This window comes from Trachemys scripta, chromosome 3 (assembly GCF_013100865.1).
Source record: "Trachemys scripta elegans isolate TJP31775 chromosome 3, CAS_Tse_1.0, whole genome shotgun sequence".
In the NCBI taxonomy this organism is placed as follows: domain Eukaryota; kingdom Metazoa; phylum Chordata; order Testudines; family Emydidae; genus Trachemys; species Trachemys scripta.
In genome coordinates, this window is record NC_048300.1 from 14,967,102 (window position 1) to 14,995,101 (window position 28,000).

The 28,000-nt window shown below is 40.3% G+C and overlaps 1 protein-coding gene across 6 annotated transcripts in view; it reads right to left on the reverse strand.

Moving 5' to 3' along the window:
* The window catches only part of KIF16B (kinesin family member 16B), a 219,476-nt gene that overhangs the window by 136,566 nt on the left and 54,910 nt on the right, over positions 1 to 28,000 (reverse strand). For all 6 annotated transcript variants that reach the window (XM_034764167.1, XM_034764168.1, XM_034764166.1 and 3 more), the window contains one exon: positions 24,766 to 24,825. In XM_034764167.1, coding sequence (XP_034620058.1) covers positions 24,766 to 24,825 — 60 coding nt within the window. The remainder of the gene's footprint in view (positions 1 to 24,765; positions 24,826 to 28,000) is intronic.

Sequence of the window (28,000 nt, forward strand, 5' to 3'; positions counted from 1 at the left end):
TTTTAGAATTCCTACCTTAGATCACCATATAGTTACATAAAACCACAGTGATTAAAAACTAGAAAAAAATGTAACTTCCTTCTTTCCAGGAATAATGTGGTCAAGTTCATTTAAAATGGTTTTATGTTCTCAGCAAAGAAAGTATAATTTGGCTGATAAACTGAGGATTTCAGCTAAAAAACTGACAACTTTACAACAAGAATTTAAACCATTTATTGTCTTCAGTTTATTTTCATTTTTTTCTCCTTTTTGTTTGCTAGGATGTATACTTGCTATTGGGCATCTTCATCTGCTTTACTGATACATTATTAGTTGCCTTCCTTTTGGGTATCAGGATAACAGTCTTCAGCTCTCCTCTTTTACCTAAGAATTTCTAAAGCAAAAATGTAAGAGAGCAAAGACTCTAAAGAGATGACTCAAGAAGGCACAATTACAACACAGTTGATGAAAACTCAAGGAAGGAAGTGGAAGAATCTCCACACAGTCAGAAATATCAGACACACACAAGCCTAACAAGACCCACGTAAATTCGGGTCCCACTCATTCAGGTTTGGGATGTGAAAGCAATGCCCCAACTCAAGGTAGGGGCTGAAGGGTTACACTTGATCGGATGTTGACATTCAAATGCATACAACTGATCATCTTAATCAAATGGCGTGAATGCCTAGTTTTATTATCAATCCAATTTCAGAAGCAAGCAATCCTGTCAGGCAAGCTGGTATGTTGATCTGTGAACACAATATTGTGCACTGATCCCACAGGCAGGTGGCCTATTTACCTGAAGGTTCACACCTGGGCCTTGGGGTGAGGCAACCCTGAGTTGGCATAAAAGGAGGGAGGGGCATGCTCTGGGACTAGCTGATGCCCCTTACACTCTAAGGAAGCTAGAGAATAGCCACCCGATGTGATTATTGTTCACCTGGATGGGAATGATTTGAAATTTTATAACAAAATCAGGACAAAAAGATTTGGAGCAGATCCAGGACCTCTTCCTGGAGTGATTATAAATTATTGTGAAATACTGCAGCAGAGAGCATGGTGGGGAGCTGCCAGGCTTCCACAGGTTTACAAAGCCAGAAGGTGTGTAAATCAAAAAGAGGCTAAATTTGTAAGTGAACAGGGAGAATGAATAATCACCCATCAGAAAATATCATATAGGGTACCCACGTTTTTACGGGTGATGGGGGTACAAACTGCGAGTGGGGAGCAGATATTTTTGGCCGATATTCAGTAGGGAATATTTAATTACCTGGAAACCCAGTCAAGGGTGAGGAGACAGCCAACCTGGAACCTCTTTGAGGCAAATATTTAGTACTTGTTCCATAAGGGTAAGGGGCCCTGATAAACTGGATTTGGGGAAAGGCCCTTAACCCACACACAAAGAGAGGGTGGTAGGCTCCCAGCCAGGCTGGGACCAGAGAGGCAGGGATAATGGCAGCACTCTCAAATATGTGGAAATGATTCAGGAAAGAATGACCTGCACTGTACAATTTATTGCTAAGTATTTCCCAGATACGTTAATAAAGTTATGGCCTAATTAAACTACATCCCTTGCATCTTGTCTGTCTTCCTGCATGGCTGAAACAAAGCCCTAAGTCTGACAGAAGTCACTTTTCAACCTATAGGATGCTTCCTTTGTCCTACCTTTTGCTTGCCTGGTCTATTTAGATTGTAGGCTATTCAGGGCAAGGACTGCCTCCTGCTAAGCATATGTACAGCACCTAGCACAATAGGACTCTGACTTCAGCTAGGTTCTACAGTTTTGGCTGTAATAAAAATAATTTACATTCAAAAACCCTAACATCAATAGAATGCCAAAGTTGCAAAGTTAATCGCTGAAAGGTTCAAAAATACCTGTGCAACCTTAAATCTGCCCCTTGTGCCTATGCATTATAATAGTCTTTAATTGCATAATCACATTTTTCCACAGGACTCCTGCCTCATTCAGTGCACAGAATGGACAGTGTTCAGTGAATGGGTACATTCCGATTTCCTTTTTTTAAATCGCCATTCATTGTGTGGCCCCAGGTGTTATTTACTGCACACCCTTCAAAACTTGCACTAAATACTAAGTTAATAATTTATTCATGGATATTTCCACTTTATTATCTCCAAGAGTGAAACAAACAATGAATTTATCTTTACAACATCCCTGTAAGGTAGGGGTCTATTGCTATCCCTATTTCACAGATGGGAAATGGAGGCACAGAGCAGTTAAGGGCAAAACTATCAAAAGTATTCACTAATTCTGGGTGCCCAATTTGTGAAACCTGGGGACTGATTTTTCAGAATACGTATTAATTGTACAGCACTTTATTTATGCAAACCACAGTAGCGATAGACTTCAGTTGCAGTCATGAGCGTTCAGCACTTCTGCAAACCTGGCCCCAGATGACTCAAGATACTTGGAAAATGCAGAACACACAAACAGTGGCCAACTGAAAATTTTGGTTTAAGTGACTTGTTCTTACCACCTAGGAAATCTGTGGCAGAAGCAAGGATAGAATCCAATTCGGAATGGTGGCAATTCAACTTCCTTAACCTGAAGACTATCCTTTCTCTTTCTGCAATCACCAGCCTCATTCACTACACACCTTCCAATTTCTCCAACTAATAAGGCAGTGGTCCTACTAACAACAGCCTCATTCACTACCCAACTCCAGTTCATTCCAAGAGCACAGTCCAGCCTCTGCACTGAATGAGCCAAAGGTCCTGATGAAAAAATAGCATGTGATCATGTCATTAAAGACTGGATTATACCACAGAGCAGAAGGGAGGCAAATTAAGGTTGCACTGGAAATTTAATTATGGCTTTTTCTAACTTAAGAAATGGACTTTGCAACCTTAACATTCTTTTAATGTAGTTTTTTCAATGCAATTTCCTAATTTAAACAAAACTGAAAACAAATTCTGTCTTGTGGAATAATATTGACCCCCAGTTTGGATCAGCACCAGTGTCTGGACCTTTGGATCCACAGCACAGACCTCTACCACTTAATCTAATGGACTGACTGGCAGAAATAGTGCACTGGTATCTTTTATATGGACCAGTGACTAGCGGGGGAAGAGACACTCACTTTCCCAGTTGGTGGCACCGTTATTTGCTGACAGCAGAGAAATGTACAAACTCAGAACTCATGGGTTCAATGCCAAGTTTTGGAGGGGAGCGTGTTCCAACAGCTTCACACCATTCTGCTTCTGTGCCCCCAGCCTCTCTGTCCTCCTCGGCTCTTATCTAACCTCCACATTCCCCACCTCCTGCCCGCCCCTCCCCTTTTACTTCCCTCTCACCCCCCACCCATGAAAACCCCTCTTTCCCCCATTTCTTAGCCATGTGTATTTGGAACACATGCTTCCTCCTGCACACACACTGCCTTGGTGCCAGCACCGGGAGCATTGAGTGCACAGGAGAGAATCTCCTTGCTCTCACTTCTGGTGCCCATTGCCACAGCGACCCCAGGCAGCCAGGAAGAGCCCTGCAGCCCTGTGCTGGAACATGCTCAGTGCAGATGGAATCTTTGGATAATTTAGTTAAAGTCTATTAAGTCTCTGCTGAGTGCGTGCAAATTTTTCTGTGGGATGAGGGGGGTTGTCTTATAAATTGGTTGAATTTGGCAATTTTTTTGCAGGGATAGCAAGAGACACACCCCTGACACCGGGGTGACCTCTCCAGCCCATTCTCCCCTCCTCCCCCAACCAAACAGCAAGTCACTGTTCCAATTGGAAGCCCAGGGCTTCTCTACGCTTTGTTGTTTTGTTTTTAACATGCACAAAATAATATATTCTTCTCTGAATACATTCTTGGCTAAACTACTTTAGCTGAAAGCTTCAAAATAAATCAGAGTGAGCTACTGTTGCAAAGACATAAGCAACTGAGAACAGGGGTTTATAATAGGAAGGGTTGGACAACCTTAAGTATAGGTGGGGCTACCAGTTCTGCCAAAGATAAACACTGAAAATACAGGCCTTTTTGTTCTCAATGTATGAAATGCTGTACTCACTGGATAGCTGGATTCCCAGTTTCCCAGAAGTATAATATATTTGTTCTCAGCTCTGGCAAGAGTCAAGAAAGGACTTTACCAATAGGAACATGATTAGGAAAAAACTGTGAGAAAACGTTTGAAGGGTTTGAAATTTCGCACATACCACATTGTCAGCTCCAATTCCCAATGGAAAAGTTTCTCCATGTAAGTGAGCTGATGAATGTGACCAGGATATACAGCACTTATTAAGGCAGAGAGAAGATGTTTGCATTTTCTCCTACAACCAATATGCAATTATTTGTCCGACCTGTTTGGACATCAAGAAATATAACCACATCTCTTTGCTTCCCTTCTCACCCCAACTCAATTAAATCTTTTTCTGGATGACTGTAATAAAAAGTCTAGTTAGATTTATCAGGACAAAGAACATTCTTAAGTCTGTAATTAACAATTAAATTATGACAAAACATATTGATATGTAACATTCACATTGCTTTTCAAGTTTTGGTTCTCCCCTAATTCTTTTTTAAAAACAATGTCACTTCGGAGGCTGCTATAATACAGTTGCGGCGCTGATACCAATCTTCCAAATGGAAGATGCCTGTCCTTGGGCATAGAAGCTCCTGCCCAGGCCTGCTGCTACCCTCCACTGTGCTAGCAGCCAGCAGCAGAGGGGACTAGTACAACTGCAGAAGGGGCAGCTGCTCACAAGGGAGCAGCTGGAGCTGCCAGAGTATTTCCTCTACTCCTGACCTCCAGACAGAGAGAAGCAGCAGCAGCAGCAGCCATCAGAGGAGAAGCAGACCCAAGGAGCAATTACAGCAACAGCAGCTCAGTACCTCTTGTGGTCAGGGAGGAGCTGCAGCTACCCCGAACAAAAAGTAGCCCAGAAAGTGGAGGGTTGGTCCACCCCACCACAGTGCAGGTCCACAAGGTAGAGGCTCCAGTGTACCTTAGTAGAGGACCCATGATCCCAAGTTTTTTCTGCCGAGGTGGCTCTTGGAAATATAGTAGTGCTAGCTCAGAAGAACGTGCTGCTGGGAGGAGAGTTGAATCAGTAAATACCTATTTATTTTTAAATTAACTTCTCTTTGTGTAGCAATTTCCTTTATTCTTTAGGAAAGTTCAGCCATGGAGTTTGTGAGAGTGACAACAAGATAAGAAAACAGCAGAAGACAGAATCTTGCAAGGAGTTTGAGTAAGAGAGTAAGAGCCGTTGAGTACCAGACCAGCCCAAAATTCCTCCATGCAGCTCGATGTGGACTTTGTTCCATGCAGCATCAGCTCTTGACAGCTGGATTCTTAGCCAGTGCCTGAAGAAGAAATTTGAACACCCCTCTGGATCATTGCAAAGGCTAAGAAGTTGAGATGAAATACACATACAAAAGTGAAGAATTCAGGAACTGAATCTGTGTTTATGGCGTGGGCAAATGGAAGTATCTTCATTTGGTGAAAACAAGCCCGAGACAGAGCATCCCTTCAAAAGCAAAGCATTTGTTGTGGCTAAAAACAAAAAACAAAGCAAAAAAATCTAAGAGGCAAGCAAACACGTCTGAAAATTTGCTGGCCCAGAGTATGTGTCTAACAGAAAAAATCCTTCTTTCATACAGCATATAAAATTGTCAAATATCAGGGGGCTTTTGCAAATTTTCCCCACAAACACTGACGTGCAGGAATCGAATGAACTCAACATGAACAAATTCTTCATTAAGAGTGTGTCCAGTCATCAAGGACAATATCCCCGATTGGGGGTAAAAGGTTGATGGGTCAAAGTACAGACATTGAGATGAGGGCATGAAGTTCATAGAGTGATTGTGTTCGGGTGTAGAGTATAATGAGTGGATATGATGATGAGGATGGATTGACCCTCATTTGGTGAAAGTTAATGTTTAGGGAGTTTATGGTTCCAGTTCATATGATCCAACGGAGAAAGTCACTTGGTCCCTTTCTCGTAGTGGGAGAACAATGTCACTCTGGCTCACGCCTCCTGGTACTGTCGGTGGCCAGTGATGTGCTCGATGTAGATGTCCCTGGACCATCAGATGGCATCTGAGACCAGGAGGCGCCGCATGAGACGTGCGTAGCGTCAACTGATCCCGCAGGTCCGCAGCACACGCTCATTGCAGGGGTCCCAGGCACCCATGGCTCCGACAATCAGGGAGTCCATCTGCACCTCATAGCCCTTTGCTCTCAGGGTGTCAGCCAGGGGAGCATACTTTTCCAGCTTACGAGCTCAGGCTTCGCAAAATACCGGAGTCCAGTTCTCAAAGGAGACCGTGATGTCGACGAGGATGATCTTTTTCTGGGCCTCGTCGGTGACGACCACGTCAGGTCATAGCTGGCTGTCGGTACCGGGGATGGTGCAGTTCACGGAGATTTCCCTCAGGCGTGGCGCGATGGCTTTCACCAGGCGGTTCTGGATGGTGTTGTGGCGCAGCTGCCAGGCTCTGGAACATTTCAGTGAAGCCTCCACAGACCAAGAAAACCAAATCCCAAATATAATGACCTGAAAAACATCTTGAACCTCTGAGTTCCTGCATAACATAGCAATCATGTCAATCAAACTTAGAGAGCTATTAGGACAGCTGCAGAGAAATCACATAACGTTACCAGAACACTCACAGCTAAATATCCATGCAGATTTGTGTATTTGCAGCAATGGGTAACCCATCAAGACCATATGCTGAATAATGCAGAACAGATGATTCTCTGTACCCAGCCTGTGATGTTCATGTTTACACCCCTGAATATTCAGAAGTGGACAATGCCATGAGCTACTAGCATCTGAAGAGCTGGCCTCCTACTTATGACATACTCTGTGAGGACGTAAGTCTCTGCAAGCCCTTCAATATTAGCAGAACTGTCAATACAAGGGTTCAGAATACAAGGACTGCAAAGGCAAGGACTGTAAGAAGACTAAAATGACAGTAGCTACAATTCTCATTGCCCCAGCTGAATGTGAGAGAGCATTTAGCACTGACGTGATCCAGCGACAGCTTGGATGTGGGGAGGGAAGGACAGAGGTGGAACTAGACATGACACCAAAGGTTGTGAGCATAGGTGAACAGAAGGACAATGGATTTATTGGCAATGGTGCTAAAGAAATGAAAAGGGGAGATGACAAGTTCAATATCTGACCCGTTGAGTTTGAGTTGGTGACAGGACATCCAGGAGGAGAAATCAGACAGATATTGTCATAGCAAGAGAGCCAGGACCGCAACAAGCATCTTAAAAATGGGAGAAAATTAATGTCCTTGCAATCATTTAGCTAGACTAGTCAAGACAAAAGCAGCACTTGCAACAAATTCAGTTGTGTCTAATTGTGATTGACAAGACAATTACAGCCAAAAAACGTTCCAAGAAGATGACTTTGACAAATTTGAGATTCCCATTAAAATGACAAGGCACCCATTAAAAAGGAAGAAACTGATTCACTGTGTCTTGTACCAAAGAAGCTGCTTTCCTCATTACCCGTGTCGGTTAAAGACTCTTTGTCTATATTGCATAATACTGCATATATTCCATCAAGTTTATGTCCTACTTTTATATGTTCACTGAAACTGAGTTCTTGTTCCCAGAATAACAGTAATTCTGAATTTTCTGCCTTTGCGCATTTAAATTGCCAACCATAGCAAACCTTTGTTAGAAGCTTGCTGCTATCTTTTGTACTGAATAGGGAACACATCACTACTGCTATAGTGAGTATTTTGTAATCTAAGAACCCAGTACTCTGAATGATGTGCTGTAATGTGCTTTTATTAGAATGTTTTGGAAAATTAAAGAAAATTTGCCCTTTAAAAAGAAATATTAAAACTATATAATCCTTCACTATGAATTTTGATGTTTACATACATATGTAATGAGTCTCTCATAAAACAACAAAATCACCACCAAATCCTCCCCTCCCAAACAACAGTGCAAAGCAATAAAACTATCCTCTCTCACTAGTGGATTCAATTTCATTGTAAAAAGAGGTACAATAAACATACTTTGCTCTTCTGGAAGAAACTAACTTCCACTATTCAAAGCCACAAAGAAAGCCTCAACTGAGAAGAAACTTCCTAATCAGATTTTTCTCTGTCTTAGTGCTCTAGGCCATATCACCCTCATCAATCAAGAAAACCCATTAAAGATTCTGCAGCTACCAAGATCAGAAAATTGTTGTGAACGGCTTACTGTGAAATGCAGGTGCTGCGGCAGCAGCCCACGCAGGCATCAACAGCTCTCTGAAATGAATGTCAATTAAAAAGGCAGATGCAGAATGCAGAACTGTCCAAATGAGCGAGTACTGGCATAGTGAAGCTAAAATGATGGGAAATTAATGATGCTATTCCTTTCAAGAATACTGGAATTACAGGACCAGTTATACACCTTATAAGGTCAGCTTACCTTTTCCATTATTTATTGTTTCTCTCCCAAAATCTGGAGGCCATAGAATTACAGCTGTTTATTAATACATAGAAACTACCATTATCCTAGTGACACCCAGAAAGTGCCACAGCAAGTTACGTTCTGTGAGCACTTCCATTATAAACCTTTAACAGATACAAATCATTACTCAGGAAATTTGGTCTTCGTTCCTATAATTATGTGGATCAATTTAATAAGTTAAAATGTCTGATCTTTGACTTTGCAAGGACAAAACTGCCACTGATTTCAATGTATGAAGTGTTGTAGCTGTGTTGGTCCCAGGATATTAGAGAGAGACAAGGTGGGTGAGGCAATATTTCTTATTGGACCAATTTCTGTTGGTGAGAGAGACAAGTTTTCAAGCTTACACAGACTTGTTCTTCAGGTCTGGGACTAACTCAGGGCGAGTCTACAGTTAAAACGCTGCACCAATGCAACTGAACTGTTGTACTGCTTTAATAAATTGACCTATCAGTCCTTATTCTCCAAGAAACCTGCACAACAACTTTCAAAAGACAAGCCTGGGAGCTTAAATTCATAACTTTGCTAGACATTAAAAATCATGACTGAATAGAGACACTGGATTTATGGTTTATCATAAATCTATAACCCACTTACAACTGCCCTCCCAGCTGCTTCCGCCGCCCTTTCTTTCCTTCCTATGATTCTAGGGGTGTTAATGGGCCCTTCACCTTGAATGGTTTTATAGATTGTTTAGCATAAGCAGTTAACACACAATCTGTTCCAGCTTGTATTTAGAAGTGACACGTTGAGTTAAGCCAGTTGTAAATGTGGCGGTGGATTGCGAGAGGATAAAAGGGAAGTCTCATGGTTAAGATTAACATTTTAAAACTTTTAACATTTTAAGTTTTTCACATCTTAAAAGTTAAATTTTGCAAATATTTCACTGGTTTTCTTTATTTCTTCTGCCAATGTACTTATTCTAGAAAGCCACCATTACACTTTTACAGTAGTTAACTTCAAATTCTTCTCTCAGTCCTTATCTCCCTCATTCCCTGCCTGCTCTGAATCCAGCAGAAGTTGCACTCACTGCTCAGGGAGACTGAGCAACACACTGAGAGCATGTGCTACACAGTTACGTTCTAAAGGAGTTTCCTAGACCTCAGCCTACAGTGGTGCTTTGATGGGGCGGATTCAGGACTATGAGGGTCCACTGGCAAAATCCCCTGTAGAGGGAGAGGGGCAGTAGGAGTTTCTATCTAGGCCCCACCACATCTTTGATGTTCCTCATAAACAGGCAACTGAGCCTCTGAGATTAAGTGACTTGACCAAACTCACAAAGGAAGTCTCTGGCACTCAGAAACTGAATGTTGATCTCCTAAATCCAGTGCCTTAACCACTAAATCCCCCCCTTCCTCCAGTTGGGATTACTCTTAGGCTGCAGTAGTGGCCAATAGTGGTTGTATTGCCAATCTGAAAGGTGGATTCATCCTCTAGCAGATCTCATAAAACTAGTCCATGTACTTGAGCGGTGTATAGGGCCAAAGCCTCATCTCTAAATGTATTAGAATTGCAATACAAGTCCAGGATATGCTTAGCTGCTAGTTAATACACATATTAGGTACAATACGGCATTACATATTTAAGCTACCCAAGTCATGTATTACTGAACTAGTAAACACATCCTGGATTGTGAATATAATAAAGTGGCTCTGGTCGTCTACATTAGTTTAAACTAATCTCACTGAACAGATATTTCCATACAATTACTGGAAATAATTAATTTGAAAAGAGAGGGGAGAAATGTATGTTTACATCTTTCTTTTGAAGTGTTGGTGTTTAAGAGTTTCTTCTTCCTCCCATACCCAAGTTTAAATGGGATTGTCTGTTCCACTTTGCCTCCTTCCTCTGCTTCTCTCCAGAACACTTGCTGCTTCTTTAGCAGATAAACTCTCTGATAGCAGCCTATTGCTTCTCTTTAAAAAAAAAATTTTAAAAGGTAGATGAGGAGCTTCCTCTGCTTTCAATCTAGCATATTTCCACAAGAAAATGAATGGAAAAGCATCCAGATCCCCAGAAAAACTGCTGAACAAGTGGCATCTGGGCTGTAAAAGGAATGTTAAAAGCAGCTCTCTCTTCCCCGTTTGAAAAATGCATGCAGTCCCCAGGGATGGATTAAGGCAAAGCATGGCCTAGATAATCCACAAACATAGCAGTCCAATCATAAGCAGAAGGCTGGCAACCAGACACTTGGGAGCACAGACATTCCCAGAAACTTGAGGGCCCTCTTTGGAATGCACAGCCTGAATCAACTAATTTATCCAATCCTGCCCCTAATCCACTGCTGGTGAGTTCAGAAGCTGCTGCTCTCAACTGTGCTTCTCTGATAGCCCGGGTGGTTTTAACGTAAAGAAACCCTTTAAACTGAAATGAAAACCAATCAGAAACATAAGACACCATTGAGTTAGACTATCTAGCAGAAAAGGAAAGTTAGAAGTGGTCTGAGCACCAAGAAGGCATTGCAGGGAGCTGAAGGAGAAAGAGAAGGGAGTTTTCCTAACAAGGTCAACTCAGTTAGCAGGGGAAGACTTGGAATCGGGCAACTATTACTTTTGAAATCCACTTCGGACTGCTGCAGTCAGTGTTCCCCAGGTGGCTGGGCCACTTTCAGTAGTGTCTGTATTGGGGAAAAGAGCTACGGGTAGATCAGTTCCCAATTTCCCTTTCCTCCTCTTCACAGATGCAACTCCATGTTGAAACTGGACAAGGCACCAAGAAATCATTGTTGAGTGCAGTGAGGAGGGAGGAAAGTGTTTTCCTGGAGGAAATATGCTGTGCTCCAGGAACAAAATTGGAATCCTTTATGATTTTCTAATTCTTTTACAATACTTGTATCTACTATATCATTTCCCCTCTTATTAACATATACATATGAATAGGTACAAGCAATAAGCAAGTGAGATGATCCGGTGAGGCATTAAGCATTGGTATGATATCATCCAAAGATCCAGCTGGTATAGGAGAACACTGTTTTGGATAATCTATGTCCAAACTTTCATTCAAAATCAAAATCTGTATAATTTGTAGTGCAACAATATAGACACTGGGCTGGTCAAACACATATCACAACCCTCTATTCTATACATGCCACACTGAACAACTACTTCAGAACTATTTTAGCCCAAGTTTTTAAAATATATTGGTATTTCTCATGTCTCTCCTATAAAACCAGGCCCCATTAGTACAAGTCCAACTATATAGGCTTTGGGGGAGTAGGAAAATTATGTGTTCTTTAATGACCACAAGTTCTCTCAACTTTAAGTCCCATGAAAGTGATCAATATGTGTGTAGCCACAGTACTTGATTTTATAAATAAAGATAAGCCAGTAACTTGTCTACTCGGGGGGGGGGGGAGGAGGAGGAGGGAAGAGAGAGAGAGCGCACTCCCAGATACAGGGAATACATTTCTAATAAAATGGAGAGCTAAAAATATGAATTAAAGGTCATCACCAGAAAAAAAAATAGTACTACACAAGGGTTTACAATGATAAAAAATTGATTGTTATCAGCCAACTCTGGTGAAAGCACCTCTGTTACAACTGCCAGATGTAGGTAGTGAACATTAGAAGGAGTAGGCAAAAAAAACAGATTAAATCTTAACTATTTAAAGTATTATAAACCTGCTGATGTAGTTGATGAGATAAAAAAAAAGTTTGAAAAACAGTTAAAAATGGAAAAATATATATATCGGTGCCGTTGGCATTTCCAACCACAAGATACTGTAAGTGGAAAGTAAATATATACTGTCTCAAGTTTTCAGCTCAAAAGGTATTAGTCAAACTTTTTAGCTCTTACAGTATTTAAAAAAATAGATGAAAATGATGACAAATAGCTGCAATAATCCTGAATACATAAATAATCATTTTACCCAGTTTTTAAACTGTTGTTCAGACAGCATTTCTATCAAAACAGTTTGTGCGATTCATCAGGCTTGTCCCTACAGCAATGTTTTGGCATTCTCATGTTCTTATGTTTAATTTGCAGACATTTCAAGGTAAAATGGCTTGCAATATCATGACTGTAATTGCCATGTCGACATTCTTAAACAGCCACAGAAAGCGATTTTGATATCCACAGTGACCTCTAGTGCCAAAAAACAAAAAAGCACTGAAATGGGTTTTTAGAAAAAAGGGGACGCTATGGTAAATTGTTGGGTTTTTATCACTGAGAAGGTACAGACACTGAGAAATAAATGCTAGCAGCTAAAAAAAAAAAAAAACCCCTAACATCTCTCCCCCCCTGCAGCCTTCAAAGCAACTGATGGGGAAAATTTTATAATGTGTAAATAAGAAGTTATATTTGATGCAAACTATCTTTACCAGCCTTTGTAATACAAATGTAGTTTGATAAGTGCAACATTACACATTTTTTTGGCTAACAGAAAAAACGAACCCCATCACCCTGACATCTAGTTATTTTAAAATAAATAAATAAATAAGCAAGCAAGCTTCAAGTATAGCACCCGCCCATGAATCTCCCTGACAGTTTTTACGGCTGTACTATACTTTCTTATTTCTTACTTATTTTTCTCTAGCCTATTACTTTGTTAAAGATCTAAACAGAGAAAACTGTGTCTATAAAAGGGAAATAACACTTTATGTACTGCCAGTTTGGTTATCAGAGACAGAAAGCAAATTGAAAAATGTAAAAAAACATTCTGCTAATTATATAGGCAAAAAAATGTTCAGGCAATAGAGTGATTCTTATGTTGATTGTGTCCTTTTAAGAGTGAATGATCATGTTAGTAATATGACTTTTTTTAAATTCAACATGCTAACCAAAGTGCACTAACCAGTACAGGTGAGTAAAGAACAGTTTCACAGTAACTGGATTCACTTATTGCTACAATCTGAAAAATCTTCAGAAATAATTTAAGGTTTAAGTGTAATAGTTAGTCCTTCCAATACTATTTTCAAGAACACAAACATATGCAAAAGCTGAGTATTAAAAAATGTCAATACAGTAATGTAAACATCTGTGTGCTGACAAATATACTCTATCAGGGACGGGTTTAGGTGCAAGCAACCCAGGTGACTGCCTGGGATGCCAGGCCTAGGGGGCGCCAGGCTCAGGGTCTGTTTTTGTTGTTAGTGACAAAAGGGAAAATAGAACGTTTGAAGTAAAATGTTTCAGGTATTCCATATGTGGATTCATTTTCACTAACCTTCCTTCTAGAATGTTCTGGATCTTTACTGTGGAGTCTCGTGGAACCTTTCAGATTTTCTGAGAGCTACATTTTCCTTTAACCTCCTAGAATGTTATCAGCCATGCCCTCGCAGGTATATAAGGGGAGGGACATCACCAGTCAGTCAGTGAGAGATAAGAACAAACTGAAGTGATGCTAGAGATATCTACTGAACCCCTACCTACGCAGTAACAAATGAAATACTGTTACTTCTTTTGCCACATTTAACACATAATGTTTGATGACTTTCTAAGATTGCGGAACATAGACTTTTGCTCTCCCTAATACAGTCTGTTTTTACCCGAAGAAAACAAAAGATACCCCCGAAGAAGCATTCAAGAGCTCAGTATAGGAAGCGAAAAGCTCAATTGCAACCTAGTTTGCAGCAAGGGGCAAATTAGATGAGAAAATATCTAATCATAGACCGGGCTTTAGGCAGTAGTGATTGTCCCAGTGCAGAAGAAATTGAGGAGAAAAACATAAATGATGGAAGTCCTATGACTAAGGAATTAGCAGATTTACCTGAAGATAAGGAATGGAAATGTGAGGAAAGTGTTGGAGAATCGTCCAGTTTTCCTGGTGGCATAAAGGAGAGTGATGATGAAGAATGTGTCTCACATGAAAAGGAGAGTAATGACAAAGAAAAATCTGGTTTACGTGAAAAGGAGAGAAACGATAAAGAAGAATCTGTCTTGCATGACGACAGAAATAGCAGTAAGAAAAACAGCACACCATAGATCGATACATCAGATCTTGCTTTATGGCCAGCAATCCTAAACCCTGCCAATATCATACAATTTTGAATGGGCCGGGCAAAAATGAGGATATGATGTTTCCAGTAAATGTGCAGAAGCGACACTTCTCAAAGTCACACTGCGAAAGTGTGCTCAAGAATGGTGAGTTGGCAAGTTTACTCAAAAGCCACTGACAAAGTGTTCTGTTTTTGTTGCAAAGTATTTTACAAGACTGACAAATTGCTACCTGTATTATCTGAGAACAATTACTAGCATAACTTAGCTGATACTCTGAAGCAACATGAAAGTCACCCGGCCATTTTACGGCTGGCTCCAAATGGATGGAGGTCGAGTCCATGCTCAAGATGAATAAATGCATAGACGCAGAAAACCAGCGCATTATTAATGCGGAAACCCAGCACTGGAGGAACATGCTCGAGCATCTGATCTCAATTACCCGCATCCTTGCAAAGAATAATTTGGCTTTCTGGGACTCAGCGGATAAGTTGTTCAGTGAACATAATGGTAAATTACCTTGGTTTGGTAGAGCTCCTTGGGAAAATACGACAATATCATGCATGAGAACCTATGTCAAGTACTTTGTAAAGAAGCTATGGATCATTACTGTAGCAAAACAATTCAAAATGAATTGATTAACCTTATAGCAAGGAAGGTGCTTGATAACATATTGATACAGCTTGGCAAAGCAAAGTACTACACTGTAATAATAGACTGCACTCCCGACATTAATCACAGCGAAAAGATGTCATTTGCAGTAAGATTTGTTGACAATGAGGATGGCTGTATTCAAGTAAAGGAACATTTATCTGTTTCTGCTCTGCGGATGGCTCTACTGGAAAAGGCCTAACAGAACTGTTTATTTTATTCTCATTCAAAACATTCATAAAGCTTCTGGACTGCCGCTTCAAGGCTACAACAATGGCCCAAACACAAAGGGAAGAAACAGTGGCATCCACACAAGGATCCTTGTGCTGAATCTAAGAGCTTCCTTCTTGCCTTGTGGCTGCCATTCCTTCAACCTGGTTGTGTGAGATGCAGCAGCATCTTCTTTAGATTCAGTATCTCTCTTCAGAGTACTGCAAAGGATATATGTCCTGTTTTCAGCATCAACTATCAGGTGGAAGAGCCTCATGGACAATGTTACAAATCTAACTGTGAAGCCGATAAGTGACATTCGCTGTGAGAGCCACATTGACAGCATAAGGCCAGTGAAGTACCAAGTGACTGAGATTTACGACTCCCTGATATAACTGGCACAGTCAAGTAAAGCTGAGGCCAGAATCTGACACGAGGCACAAAGCCTGGCAAATCAAATCATTGACTTCAAATTTCTAGTCTCAACTGTGGTTTGGCACGATATTCTGTTCCAAGTAAACATTGTAAGCAAGGCATTACAAACTCAGTAGATGGACATCGCAACCGCTACTACTTTGATGAGAAGCTGCCTTGATTTCGTTGTGGCCTAAAGAGACAATGGACTTGAAGATGCCATCACTTTTGCCAAAGAAATGGCAAAAACTTAGGAGGCAAGCCTGTCTTCAAGGAAACTCGTATTCAGAAGAAGAAAAGACAGTTTGGTTACGAGGCCAGAGATGAGGCGATGGAAAGCTCGGAAATAAAATTCAAGAGGAAGTTTTTTTGCTCGCTCGTTGACACTGCTCAAGTATCCATCGAAGAAAGGTTTGGACAAATGAAGCACTACAAAAAGACCCAGGGGAATTTTCTATGACCTCAGTAAACTGCCGGTGGACAGGAAAACACTCCTGAACACTTGCACAGATCTTCACTGGACACTGACACATGGGGAGTGTTCGGACACCAATGATAAAGACCTCTATGTTGAGCTGGACAACATCAGTCACATTTTGCCACACAGGAAGCACTCTGCATTCCAAGTTCTCCAATTCATTCATGATGTAAAGCTGAAGGGCACTTTTCCTAATGTGTGGATAGCTTTAAGGATTCTGCTCACGTTGCTGGTCACAGTCGTGAATGGTGAGCACAGCTTTTCAAAGCGCAGGCTCATCAAAACATACCTTCGGTCGACGATGGCCAACGAGAAACTGACATCGCTTACTATTTTACCCCTTGAAATGCCATTGGCCAGTCTTTGGATCTCTCTGACACAGTGCTTCAGTGTCATTCTGAGGCTGGCACCTACTGTAACACTATTTAATAGTTGTCCACCCAATATTGGTGCACAGTTCAATTTCTTCATGTTAGTACATTTCAGTAATTCTTAAAATTAAAAAGTTTCTATAAGCTTAGTGGAAACAAATTTTGTTATTGGCTTATAAGTGGCATGAATATATAGAGATTTATAGATCATGCATGCAAATCATGCACCAAATTCATAAAATGGGCTACAAATGCAATAAAAAATAAGATATTCAAAAGTTTAACAAATGGGGGGGTGGGGTGGCTGAAGATCCTCCTCGCCTGGGGTGCCATTTGGTCTTGGGCCGGCCCTGTACTCTATCATTATGTCCATTGCTCATTCAGCTCCTAAATATTTACAACTTAGCACCTGGATCCTGCAAACACTTAAACACATACTTAACTTCAGTGGGACGTCTCACAAAGTTATGCCCCTGTAAGTGTTTGTAGGATTGGGGCTTTACACAATAAGTGTTGTAAATATTCTGTGAATACCGCTTAATTGACTAGTAACATGAACGAGAAATTACATTAATCAAAATTAAGGCCTTATCATTTTATGATTTTGTGATTATATAATAATTATGTAGGTTTAAAGAAGAAGTATGTATTAGAGGACTCTATTAAGACCAGTGTGCATTAGGGTCCTTGCACGTTAGCAGTTCATGGAAGTTGTGCTAAAAATTATTTTTTTGATTGCTGAAGACACCCACTGTGCACATGTCACAATTATTGTAATTCAAACACGTAATAAGCATTGCAATCATGAGTTGCCATCAACAGCTGGAAATGGGAGATATATTGCTAGCTTTATGGCTTGTGGTTTCAAGAACCTAATTAGTCTGAACAACTTGTCTGTTAAGTAGACCGCTGATTATTGGTCTAAATGGAGGCAAAGGCTCTTTGTAAGCATACAGGATATTTGTTGAAGGGGTGCATTTTAACTGAGGAGCTACTTAAAGAGTTAAGGGAGAAGAGGGAACACATTTAAGATTTAAGAAATTTGAAACAAGTGGACAAAAATAAGATTCCAGAAAGGGAAATGATCTCTAGAAGAATATGAGAAAATATTTAGTAGAACTCAGCAGCCAAATCAAAAGACTTTTGTATCAATTTAAGTCTACGAAGAGAGGCAAAGATTGACAGTGGGATGGGTTACACTAATAGCTAGAAGATGTCTAAAGAAATTATGGAACTCAGAATTGATCATTAATAAAAGTACAGAGGATAGCAAACAATCCTAATTTTTCAGAACGAGAACAGGCAAGAGTCAAAACCTTTAAGTCTGACATTGATGTAAGCAAAATTCTAAAGGTAGTAAGAGATGTTGACACAGGACACCTAAAGATATGACAGCCAATATTAAGGAGCATTGTTTCATCATTTGCAAGTCTTCTCTTGACAATGCTGATGACATTTGTGGAGAAGACTCAAAGCAGATGGGGTTTAAGCAATCAACATAATCTACTTGGATTTCAAAGCCACATTTTACACAATACCAACAAGATATACATAAGGTTATTAAATATGGCATGAAAAACATTCTCCTTGAATTAGATAAAGTGACCAAGGGCAGAATCTAACAACCAGATTACAAGGTCAGATTGTAATACTAAATTACTGTGAGCTGTTTTCAAGTACAAGGATGCCAGTGAATGGAAAAGCCACAGGGCTCAGCATCAAAACTAATGCTTTTCATTCTAGAAAGAATTTAATGATGCCAAGAAGCTAACATGCCAGAAAGGCAACAGATGCTCCTAAGGAGATGGGGAAACTATTTAAAAGCCAATTTGTGGAATTTCCTCCTAATCTTTCCATCACAGATAATGAACAGTGAGTTTGGCTCTATAAGTCACCGGACAACCCAAGATCCAAATGAATCTTGAGAGATCTGCCCAGCACAGCTGTGATGCAACCCCTCCATATGGTAGCATGGCCCCTCCAATGATGTTCTCTCATGAAACTGTTCTTAAATCCTCCCTCACCCCAATAGGGTTTTCACATGTCTCACCAATGCTACAGGCCATTGCCATGTAGGATACTGTCAGATTCCCAGCAGGTGTAAATCCGTGTAGCAGCTATAATACACCCCCACAACACACAATCACAGCTTTCCTTGATTACTAGGGCTCCAACCCTTGCAATCTACCAGCAAAGGGGCTTCCTCAGAATCAAGGGAAGAAAGAATCAGTCTCCAGACTAGCTGCTCCCAACTCTTTATATCCCCCATCCCAAGAAACATCTGATCTGGCACCTGTCCACATGAGGTAGGTCAGGATGACTGGGCCCAACGTGCCGAAGTTTGGCAACCTTTGGCAACTGACATATGTGAGTAGTAGTTAACAACAGGTATTTGGTTACAGAAATTTACAAGCTCAGCAGCTTTGGAACAATAGGTGGTGGAGCATGTAAGGGCAAAAAGCAATTTACTTCTACAAACCAGTTAGCTTCAGCCACTACGGGGCAGGGAGCACGCAGTACCAGGAACCTCTGTAGAGCTAGCTTGGGTGGGAGGAAGAGGATCAAGCACTCACACACACCCAAAAACTGGATTAAAAAGGGAGGGAACCAGGAAACACTCCAGCACCATCCCCCATCAGGTACCAATGGAAGCATCAGAAAAACATGCCTCCTAACCCGGGATAAGCAGCAGATGAATGTTGTTTAAAAAAGAATGGACAATTAATCCCCATTACTTGAGGAAGTAGGGGGAGGAGGAAGGTAGCAGGTAGGACAATGGACTTACATTACCTAGAAGCTCCTGCCCAGGTTCTTTTCTCCCCTGCTCTCCCCAGAGGCAGGGATCCCCAAAAACCAGTGTTCCCTGACAGGGCATCCTCCCTTGAAGCACCATGGAGAGGGAGCAAAGCCTTGGGGTGAATCTGCCTAGTTCCCTTAGGCTGTGTCTACATCAGGATTTTTCTAAATTCTACCATCACTGTTCTACAATATTGCCAACCCCAGTCTCCAATAATCTTGAGTCAGGCCTCCAAATACCATGAGATTATTTTAAAAATCTTACGATTTTAATCCAGTGAATTTTAGATTCATTTTTGAAGCTTTTCTCCCCAAACACAACAACAGCTAGGAACTTACTAAAAAAAAAAAAAAAAAAAAAAAAAACAACCACTGAGATTTCCATTTCATCGCCCCACTTTCTGGTGAATTGGATTAAAGAAAAACATCACGTATCATAAGACGTGATAGAATTGGGAGACTTGGTGACCAAGCTCTACCACCAGTCAATTTCCCTAATGCTTGAAGCAGTGGGAGAATTTCAAAAAGTCCACAGTGTAAACAAGGTTTCTCAACACTAGATTCAACTCACCACCACCCAACCCTCCCAGAAACAAGACAACTGCTGGGACCCTTTTTGCTAAAACAGACCCTCACTTTGGCCATGTCTATATTTACACCTAGATCCAAACTGCTGCGATAGATGCAGTGGTGTCGATTTCGCGGGTCTGGTGAATGGCAGAGCGCTCTCCCATCGACTTCTGTACTCCAGCTCCCTGAGAAGCGTAAGGTAAGTAGGCAGGAGAGCATCTCCTGTCGACACAGTGTGATGTAGACACCACTGTAAGTCAACCTACGTTGCTTTCGAGTTCAGTTACATAACTGAAGTAGCGTAACTTATGTTGATTTACAGCTGTAGTGTAGACCAGCACCTCCCTGCAGCCCGCTGCTTCCCGCAGCTCCCATTGGCTGGAAACAGTGAACCGCAGCCACTGGGAGCTGCGGGGGTCTGTGCCTGCGGACGGTCACTGTAAATAAAATGTCTCACAGCCTGCCAGCAGATTACCCTGATGGGCCGTGTCCCTAAGATTGCCGACCCCGTACTAAAGCAACATTTTAAAGTTGGGAGGGAAGAACTCAAGCTCTCAAAAAAGTCAAGAAATTGGAAAAAAAAAAAAAAAAAAAAAGTTTCCGCTGCAACTCTAACTTTGCCTTTTTCACAGCTGTGACATTTTCAATCCTATTTTTCTTGTGAAGTATAAATTGATACATGACCATAATAACATGGACTATAAAATATATAGGACATAATATAGCCTAGTTCAAGCTGTGGGGAAAACTCTGTTTTTGGAGGTTCCTAACTTCTGAAAGTTTAACTTCCCAATGCTGACATTTTATTGCCGTTTTGTTTCCCTTTCCACATTTAATATTCTATAAACAGAGGTAAAAAGATCAAAAAAAGTTATTCCAACATTTGATAATGGATTTGGGAGATATTTTCAATATTATGTCTTTTTTTCATACATTACAGGAGGCAGTTCTCAAACATTTTAATATTTTATTTCTTCAAGAGTTTACAAAACTACAGTAAAAGTCCTACCCAATTCTGAGCTCTCCCATAATCTCTTAAAAATACACGAACAAACAGACATGCTAGTTACCCCAGACTAAATCAAATAACCCAGCAACAATATAAGCATAATAAGTTAATTGACTTTCTCAGAGTCCACATAAGAGTCAAACTTAACCCCCACCCAGCAAGGGAGAAAAGGTGAGCCTTACACCCTGAAGATGAAAGAACACGGGCTCTTCCAGACCTGGAGAAGAAACAAGTTCCAAAGGCTTTAATGGCGAATGCCCTGCTGACTGAAACGTTAGCAATACATCACAGAGAGTCTCTTACAGCTTGTCTACATAAACAGTTAGTCCACTGCAAGCTGGAGTGTGAATCTACTCTGCACTAGCCTGCTGCACATTAACTGTTCATGTGGCCACTGTTAAGTTATGTTCCTTAGCTCGCTTTGATCTACCCCATTTTGAAATAGGACTAGATCAAAGCACACTAAGGAATGGTTAGCATGAGACAGGCTAGCGGGGCTTAGATTCATGCCCCAGTTTGCTGTGGGCTAACTGTTCATGTAGACAAGTCCTTCGACATAGTGTGTCCCACAACATTTAGTGCTTTATAGGTTATCATAACAGGATAGCTGGCCCCTTAAATGAAATTATGCTCAGCTCTCCTGTTCCAGTCCAGGTGTGCCTAGTTTGGTGTGACGGGGATGGTGGGGCTGCCTCTGGCAGCTATAAATAAAAGTCCAGAATCCTGAGAGAGAGGGAGCTTAGAAGGAGAGTTTAGAAACCAGAATTAAGAGAAGAAAAACAGTCCCGTCATGAGAGTAAAGAGACCTCAGGGGAAGAGCAGATATGGGCTGGGAGCTTCAGGGAAAGTACGCTCCTGAATGAGGGAGTGGTGAGAGTCTGGTTGAGCAGTGGAGCCAGATCAGGATGTTGACAGCAGAAAGCAGTCAGGAGGTCACTCACAAACTTCCCCAGGCCAGAGAGCCTTGGTCAGACAGCTAAGAGCAGGAGAGGGAAAGGTCAGCTGGCTCTCTGAGCCAGAGAGGTGAAGCGGGCTGAAGACTGAGGAATGATAGAGGGGTGAGCCCGCTGATGTCTCTAGGCAAAAGCTAGAACCCTACCTGAGAAGAACACAGGGCAGAAAAATACACCCTGGTAAAGGGGCGCAGCTGGGGCACTGTGGGAGATGCCAAAGCCATACTTGGTGCTGGATTGTTGTGTGGTAGGTTGATTCTGCTGTCTTATACATTTGCAAGTTTCATTGGCAAAGTTGATCACGTCTGAATTTACATCAAAAGGACAGCTAATAAAGACATACAATAAGCAGCTGCAAAGAATATAAAGGAGTACCGAATTCTCTGCACCCTCAAAAAGAACCTTTGGGAACTGGAAGTCCAGAAGGGTCCAGGGCTACATCTATAGAGCAGGAAACATTTCTGCTTGACAACAGACAAATGCTTCACTATTGTGACAAAATCAACTCCAAAGATTACCCGAAATACACAGTAAACCACAGTTCGAGAATCACTGTACTATAGAAGATAGAGAAAAGCTTTGGAGGAATACCTGAAAATTCAGCTCTGGCATAATGGGGAAGGCCTGAGAAGAAATAGGGTTCTATAACATGCACCAAATATGGTAAGATTTGGGCCCATTCTAATCTCTTTTGGTAGTGAATTCTGTACTTAGGATCTTTTACTATCAACATTCCATTCAATAGTTTTTTAATCTGCAGTTGTATGTATGGGTGGACTGTTGGTAGGAAAACTCTAATATTCCCAGGACCCAGCCTATTCAGGGCTTTGTAGATTAGGATCAGAACTTTGAATTGGATCTGCGATTTGGTGGGGAGCCACTGAAGGTTCTAAAGCCAATATATGAGGTGTTCTAATTTGTTCTTTTATTTTGGCCCATAGTTTTTATTTTTATTTTATTTTATTTTTCCCCAATACACATGAATATCTTTAATATTAATATTTATTAAAGTGGTGTAAAACACAGCAGATAAACCAGCAAATCTTTTTATAGATTTCCATTTTTCCAGGGACAGGAGTATTTTAATAATTGCCTCTAGTCAAATTAGAGAGACAAGATGGGTGAGGTAATGTCTTGTATGGGACCAACTTCTGTTGGTGAGAGGGACAAACTTTTGAGCTTACAAGAGCTCTGTGTAGGATACCACGGAGAAACCTAACAGTGGAAAAATTGGAACAAAAGTCTGAGGAATATGCAGATATGAAGGCCCAGTTCAATTTCTAGACAGACATTAAACAAAATTAGTCCATTTTGTCATACCATCTGCCAGGCAGTTTCCAATTCTGTGCTACACTCCAAGTTACCTGTGTTTTATGCTGAAGCATGGATACATTAAGTTATTTGTAAATCATATAATGAGTTAAAGGTCCAGGATTGAATTATGAAATACTGAAGTAAATGAATCAAAAAGTGATGCATAGCAAAATCAATAAGAAAAAAAAAGTCTCAAATCAGGGTCATAAGATAGAATTCTTGTGTTATTTTCAGAACTCATCACTAAATGTGCAATTCAACATATGTATGTAGGTAGGACTAAACAAGTACTAGACTGAAATTTTAAGATTTAATTTAATCAATCAACTAAAGGTGTTCAGCAAGAAATGCTATGTTGTATTGTGTGGGAGATCAAGTGGAAAGAGAGATTCTTACACTTTGGACTGGTAACATCAGAAAGTTAGTCTGTTAAAAGTAACAACTCGAAGTGTCACTCATCAATAGTCAACTAGTACTAGAAAATCTATGTAGGCAGAATGAGGCAAGAGATTTAGATTAAGGCTTGGTAACTCTGATTATAAACAGAATTTGTAACAAAAGTTTACACGCAGAACAACTATTCTGGGTGGTGTTTTCAAAAGCACTTAAGTGATTCAGAAGCACAAGTCCCCTTGAAAGTCTCTTCCAATTTTATAAGATATTTTAGAATAAGAGTGAGGGGAACAGATGTGCCTTTTCTTAGTGGGCATGCTGTTAAATAATTGTGCCACTTTCTCCCTAATGTTTTCATACAAATCTAGATGGCCAGTCATTACACAAGCTGGCAGCAGCACATGTAAGGGGGAGAATAAAAACTGGGAACAAGGATTTATTGGATAGTCTAAGATTGGATATAATGGTAGCATAGATCGGAAGGAAATCTTTCAACAATTGCTGCTGAACACTACCACACTAATACTGAAATAAAGCTAAAAAGCAAATCTGGAACCTAAACTTAGCCATTCAGAAATTCCAAAAACTGTCTCAGTATCCACTAACATAATATATATAGTAATGGTGCCACCGACTGCCATGGGAGAGCATCACACAAAGGACAGGGAAACGCAGAAGGCGGTTTCTCTTCAGATGTGTTTTCACAGAGAGCTCAGTAAAAGCAGATTAAATGTTTGAAATATTCAAAACGGATCTCCCTTTTGGCAGAGTCCAAGATGGAAATGATCCAGCATCAGTAAGAAAATGGAACAGGTTGTGCTGTAGACCTATTACATTTTATTTGAAAATATAAAAATTCATGAGCTTTTACTCAAAAAGCTATTTTCAAAATAATTTATGGAGATATACCTATCTCACAGAACTGGAAGGGATCCTGAAAGGTCATCGAGTCCAGTCCCCTGCCTTCACTAGCAGGAACAAGTACTGATTTTGCCCCAGATCCCTAAGTGGCCCCCCTCAAGGATTGAGCTCACAACCCTGGGTTTAGCAGACCAATGCTCAAACCACTGAGCTATCCCTCCCCCCAAATAGTCAAATTAGAGTGAGGTTCACACACACACTTTTTTTTTGGTAACACAAAATTTAAAAATATAATAGAATGGTTAACTCCGGAACCCTATTTTAAAGAAAAAAATGCATTTCTGCAAGTTTACTTAAAATGTCAAATGAGAAAATGGTGCATTTAACTGATCCTTACTTTTAGAATATTTTGGGTTTCATTCCACTTGTTTGTCCACTCTTTGGTCAGCTCTTGTACCTATGAAATGAAACAAAAAGATAATATCCTATATTAAAATAGTCTTGTTTGAAATACCACACTTACTCTCACAACGGACTTGGCACAGAATTTCAGAGAACAACTTAAAAGGCCAAATATTTGCCAAGTTTGTTGCTCCCTGCAACTGATTCCACTGCCAATATTGGGATAATAATTAAATGTCACCAAAATCTGTAACAGTGACCACTTAAATTTTCCCCACCAAAATAAAGCCTGTGCTACTTATGCACTTGTTTGTAACCATTATTTGCCCAATATACAGCAAGATGACAAAAATGATGGGCTATCATACCTCTGATTTTTATCTTTTTAGAAAGGAAAAGATATTTAAGATTACGAAAGACGTAGTGAAAACTCCTATTTGTAATGTTTCATAAGAACAAGGATGTAAAGGGATGGTCACTTAAAATGGCAGGTAATTTCAGAACAAATAAAAGGATTTATTACATGCAGTGCTTAGTCAAACCTATGAAATCTACAACCACAGAATGAGTTAAAAGGTTATAGCCAAATTTTACAATGAACTGGAATAATTTTAGGATCAACTGTCACTGTGATTATGCATGGTAAGGTAAGAGTGCTCATGATTCAGGCCATGTATTGTCCAAAACGGTTTACAAAGGCTAATAATTACAGAAATGTTTTTGTGGTACAGTAAAAAACTTTCTTATGCCGAATGTTGGGAGAATGCGGGGGGGGACTGGAAAAATTCTGGTCAACAAAGAGGGAGGGAATTTGGGTGCGGGAGGGTGCTCGGGGCCGGGGGTTGAGGCACCGGAGGGGGTGCGGGCTCTGGGAGGAAGTTTGGGTGCAGGAGGAGGCTTGGGGCAAGCCCCGCGCCAACCGGACTATAAACCGGACTTCCAATGAAGATCAGAAATGCCAGTTTATAGAGCTTTCTGGTTGGTAAAGTGCCGGATAACACAACTTTTACTGTATTTTTATCTTGCCACTCATCCAATGCATGGGATTTACATTCATTTTTTTTTTTAAGACTATGTAAAATCAAGGAACAAAAACTAAAGAGTATAAATCTTTAAATAAAAAGTGTTTATATATTTCAATTAAAAAATTCAAATTCTTAATAATAAGAGTATCCTGGAATGCACTATTATAAATACAGGTCAGGACTTCACGTCTTTAGATTATGGCTCAACAAATCTTAGATGCATGTAACTGATATCTGTACAATGGCACACCTGTCATATGTTATCTTATTCCTCATGACAGAAATTAAATTTCAAAACTGAAATCCCTGATGAAGGCTCTATTTCTTTTATTTATATACATCAAAAAGCACTTATCCCAGGCTCTCTAAATAGCTGACATAATGCATACAACGGTGTAGTTAGTATAAATTGTTCACAGTCCTTGGACACTGCCTTTTATTCCCAAGCAATATTTGATAATTACTTCTCTTGATTTTTTATCCTGGAATTAAGTTTATACATCTTTTACTACCTGAATCTACTTTCAAGTGGTGAAATGCTTAAACTCAAGACTAATTGCTTCTGTCTCCTTTAAGATTTATAGGTAAATTGATCATTTACTTAGGGGGCCAAATAGCAATGCTTCCCTTCACAGCTCTGCCAAAATGACCTCAATCTTAACTTGCAACCGTATCCTTCAGTTTCACAGTTGGGTTTATTTGTGGACAGACTACAAATTAAGATGCACTGTGTGGTAGTTATATAATATGGTCAACTGCCCACAAGGGAATAAGTTGAAATCAAATCAAATAAGTAGCTCATTTTCACTTGTAACCTAGGATTTAAACTCAGAAAGGAAAAGATAATACTTCTCTCCACTGTGCCACCTAGGTCCAGAATGCTGACAATCACAATATTAGTCTTGTCAATTATTTTCTTTTGTTTTTTTGAAGAAAAAAATATTAAAGAATCCTGATGCTCATCACCTGATGCTCATCACCTCGATCACTACCATTTCTGGAGAATTTTTAATGCACCTGAGTTGTTTAAAATAGTTCCTGTAACACAGCAATTAATTCATTCTAGAGAACTACTGTGCACTAGTCAGTTAATTTAAATATGGTAATAAAGTCTTTAGATCTGCAGAATCAAATTCACTTTTCAATTATAGAACAGCTTTACCCTTTGTAATATGTGCTAAGAATGTGCAGTAATTCAGTAATTATGCTTGTGGTAATTATCTTAAGTAGCAATCACATAACGTATTAATGATGTTGACAGTGGACAATAAAACATACTCGATAAACATCCCACACAGTCAGGACAACACTTCTGAATAGGACAAGCAATGAATACTATCAGAGCATGAAAAATATATTCCAATTAATACCATACATTCAGCAGTTTCTACCACCCATCTAAACATTCATAAGAACAATACTCAGGTAACACTAAGTATATTATTTGCAGTTTCATGTTTTTTAAACAAAAATGTAAAGATAGTTTTTCACACATCAACTTGCCCTAAAAAATTAGCATTATGATCAAGAGTCATATATAATAATGTAGAGATAACGTATAGTATCAATTAGTTGAGTCAAAAATGTGTTTCCTAAAAGGGATATACTAACACCAGAGATTTTAGCAGACTGAGTAATTCTAATGAACCAAATTCTCAGCCAGCTTCATTCAATGGAATTATACCAATTTACATCAATTTACAGAGGAATTGGCCCAGTGATTTTAGAAGATCATTCATCTATATTTGATCCTTAAAGTAGGGTTGCAACTTTCTATTTGCAGAAAACTGAACACCTTTGCCCTTCCTCTTCCCTGAGGTCATGCCCCTATCCACCCCTTCTCCAAGGCCGTGCCCCTGCTCACTCCATCCCCGCTTCTTCCATCGCTTGCTCTCCCCCACCCTCAGTCATTCGCTCATTTTCACTGGGCTGGGGCTGCTATTGTCTAAATATTATTAACATGAAGCAGATAGTAAAGGATTAAGAAGAGGGTTAAATTCTCAGATATGAAAGATATAGGTCCATTATGTCTAGACTCATATGTTCAGTTATCACTACTGCACATGAAAATAGCTTACAAGTTATCTAAATCAGTGGTTCTCAAAGCCGGTCCGCCGCTTGTTCAGAGAAAGTCCCTGGCGGGCTGGGCCAGTTTGTTTACCTGCTGCGTCCACAGGTTCGGCCGATCGCAGTTCCCACTGGCCA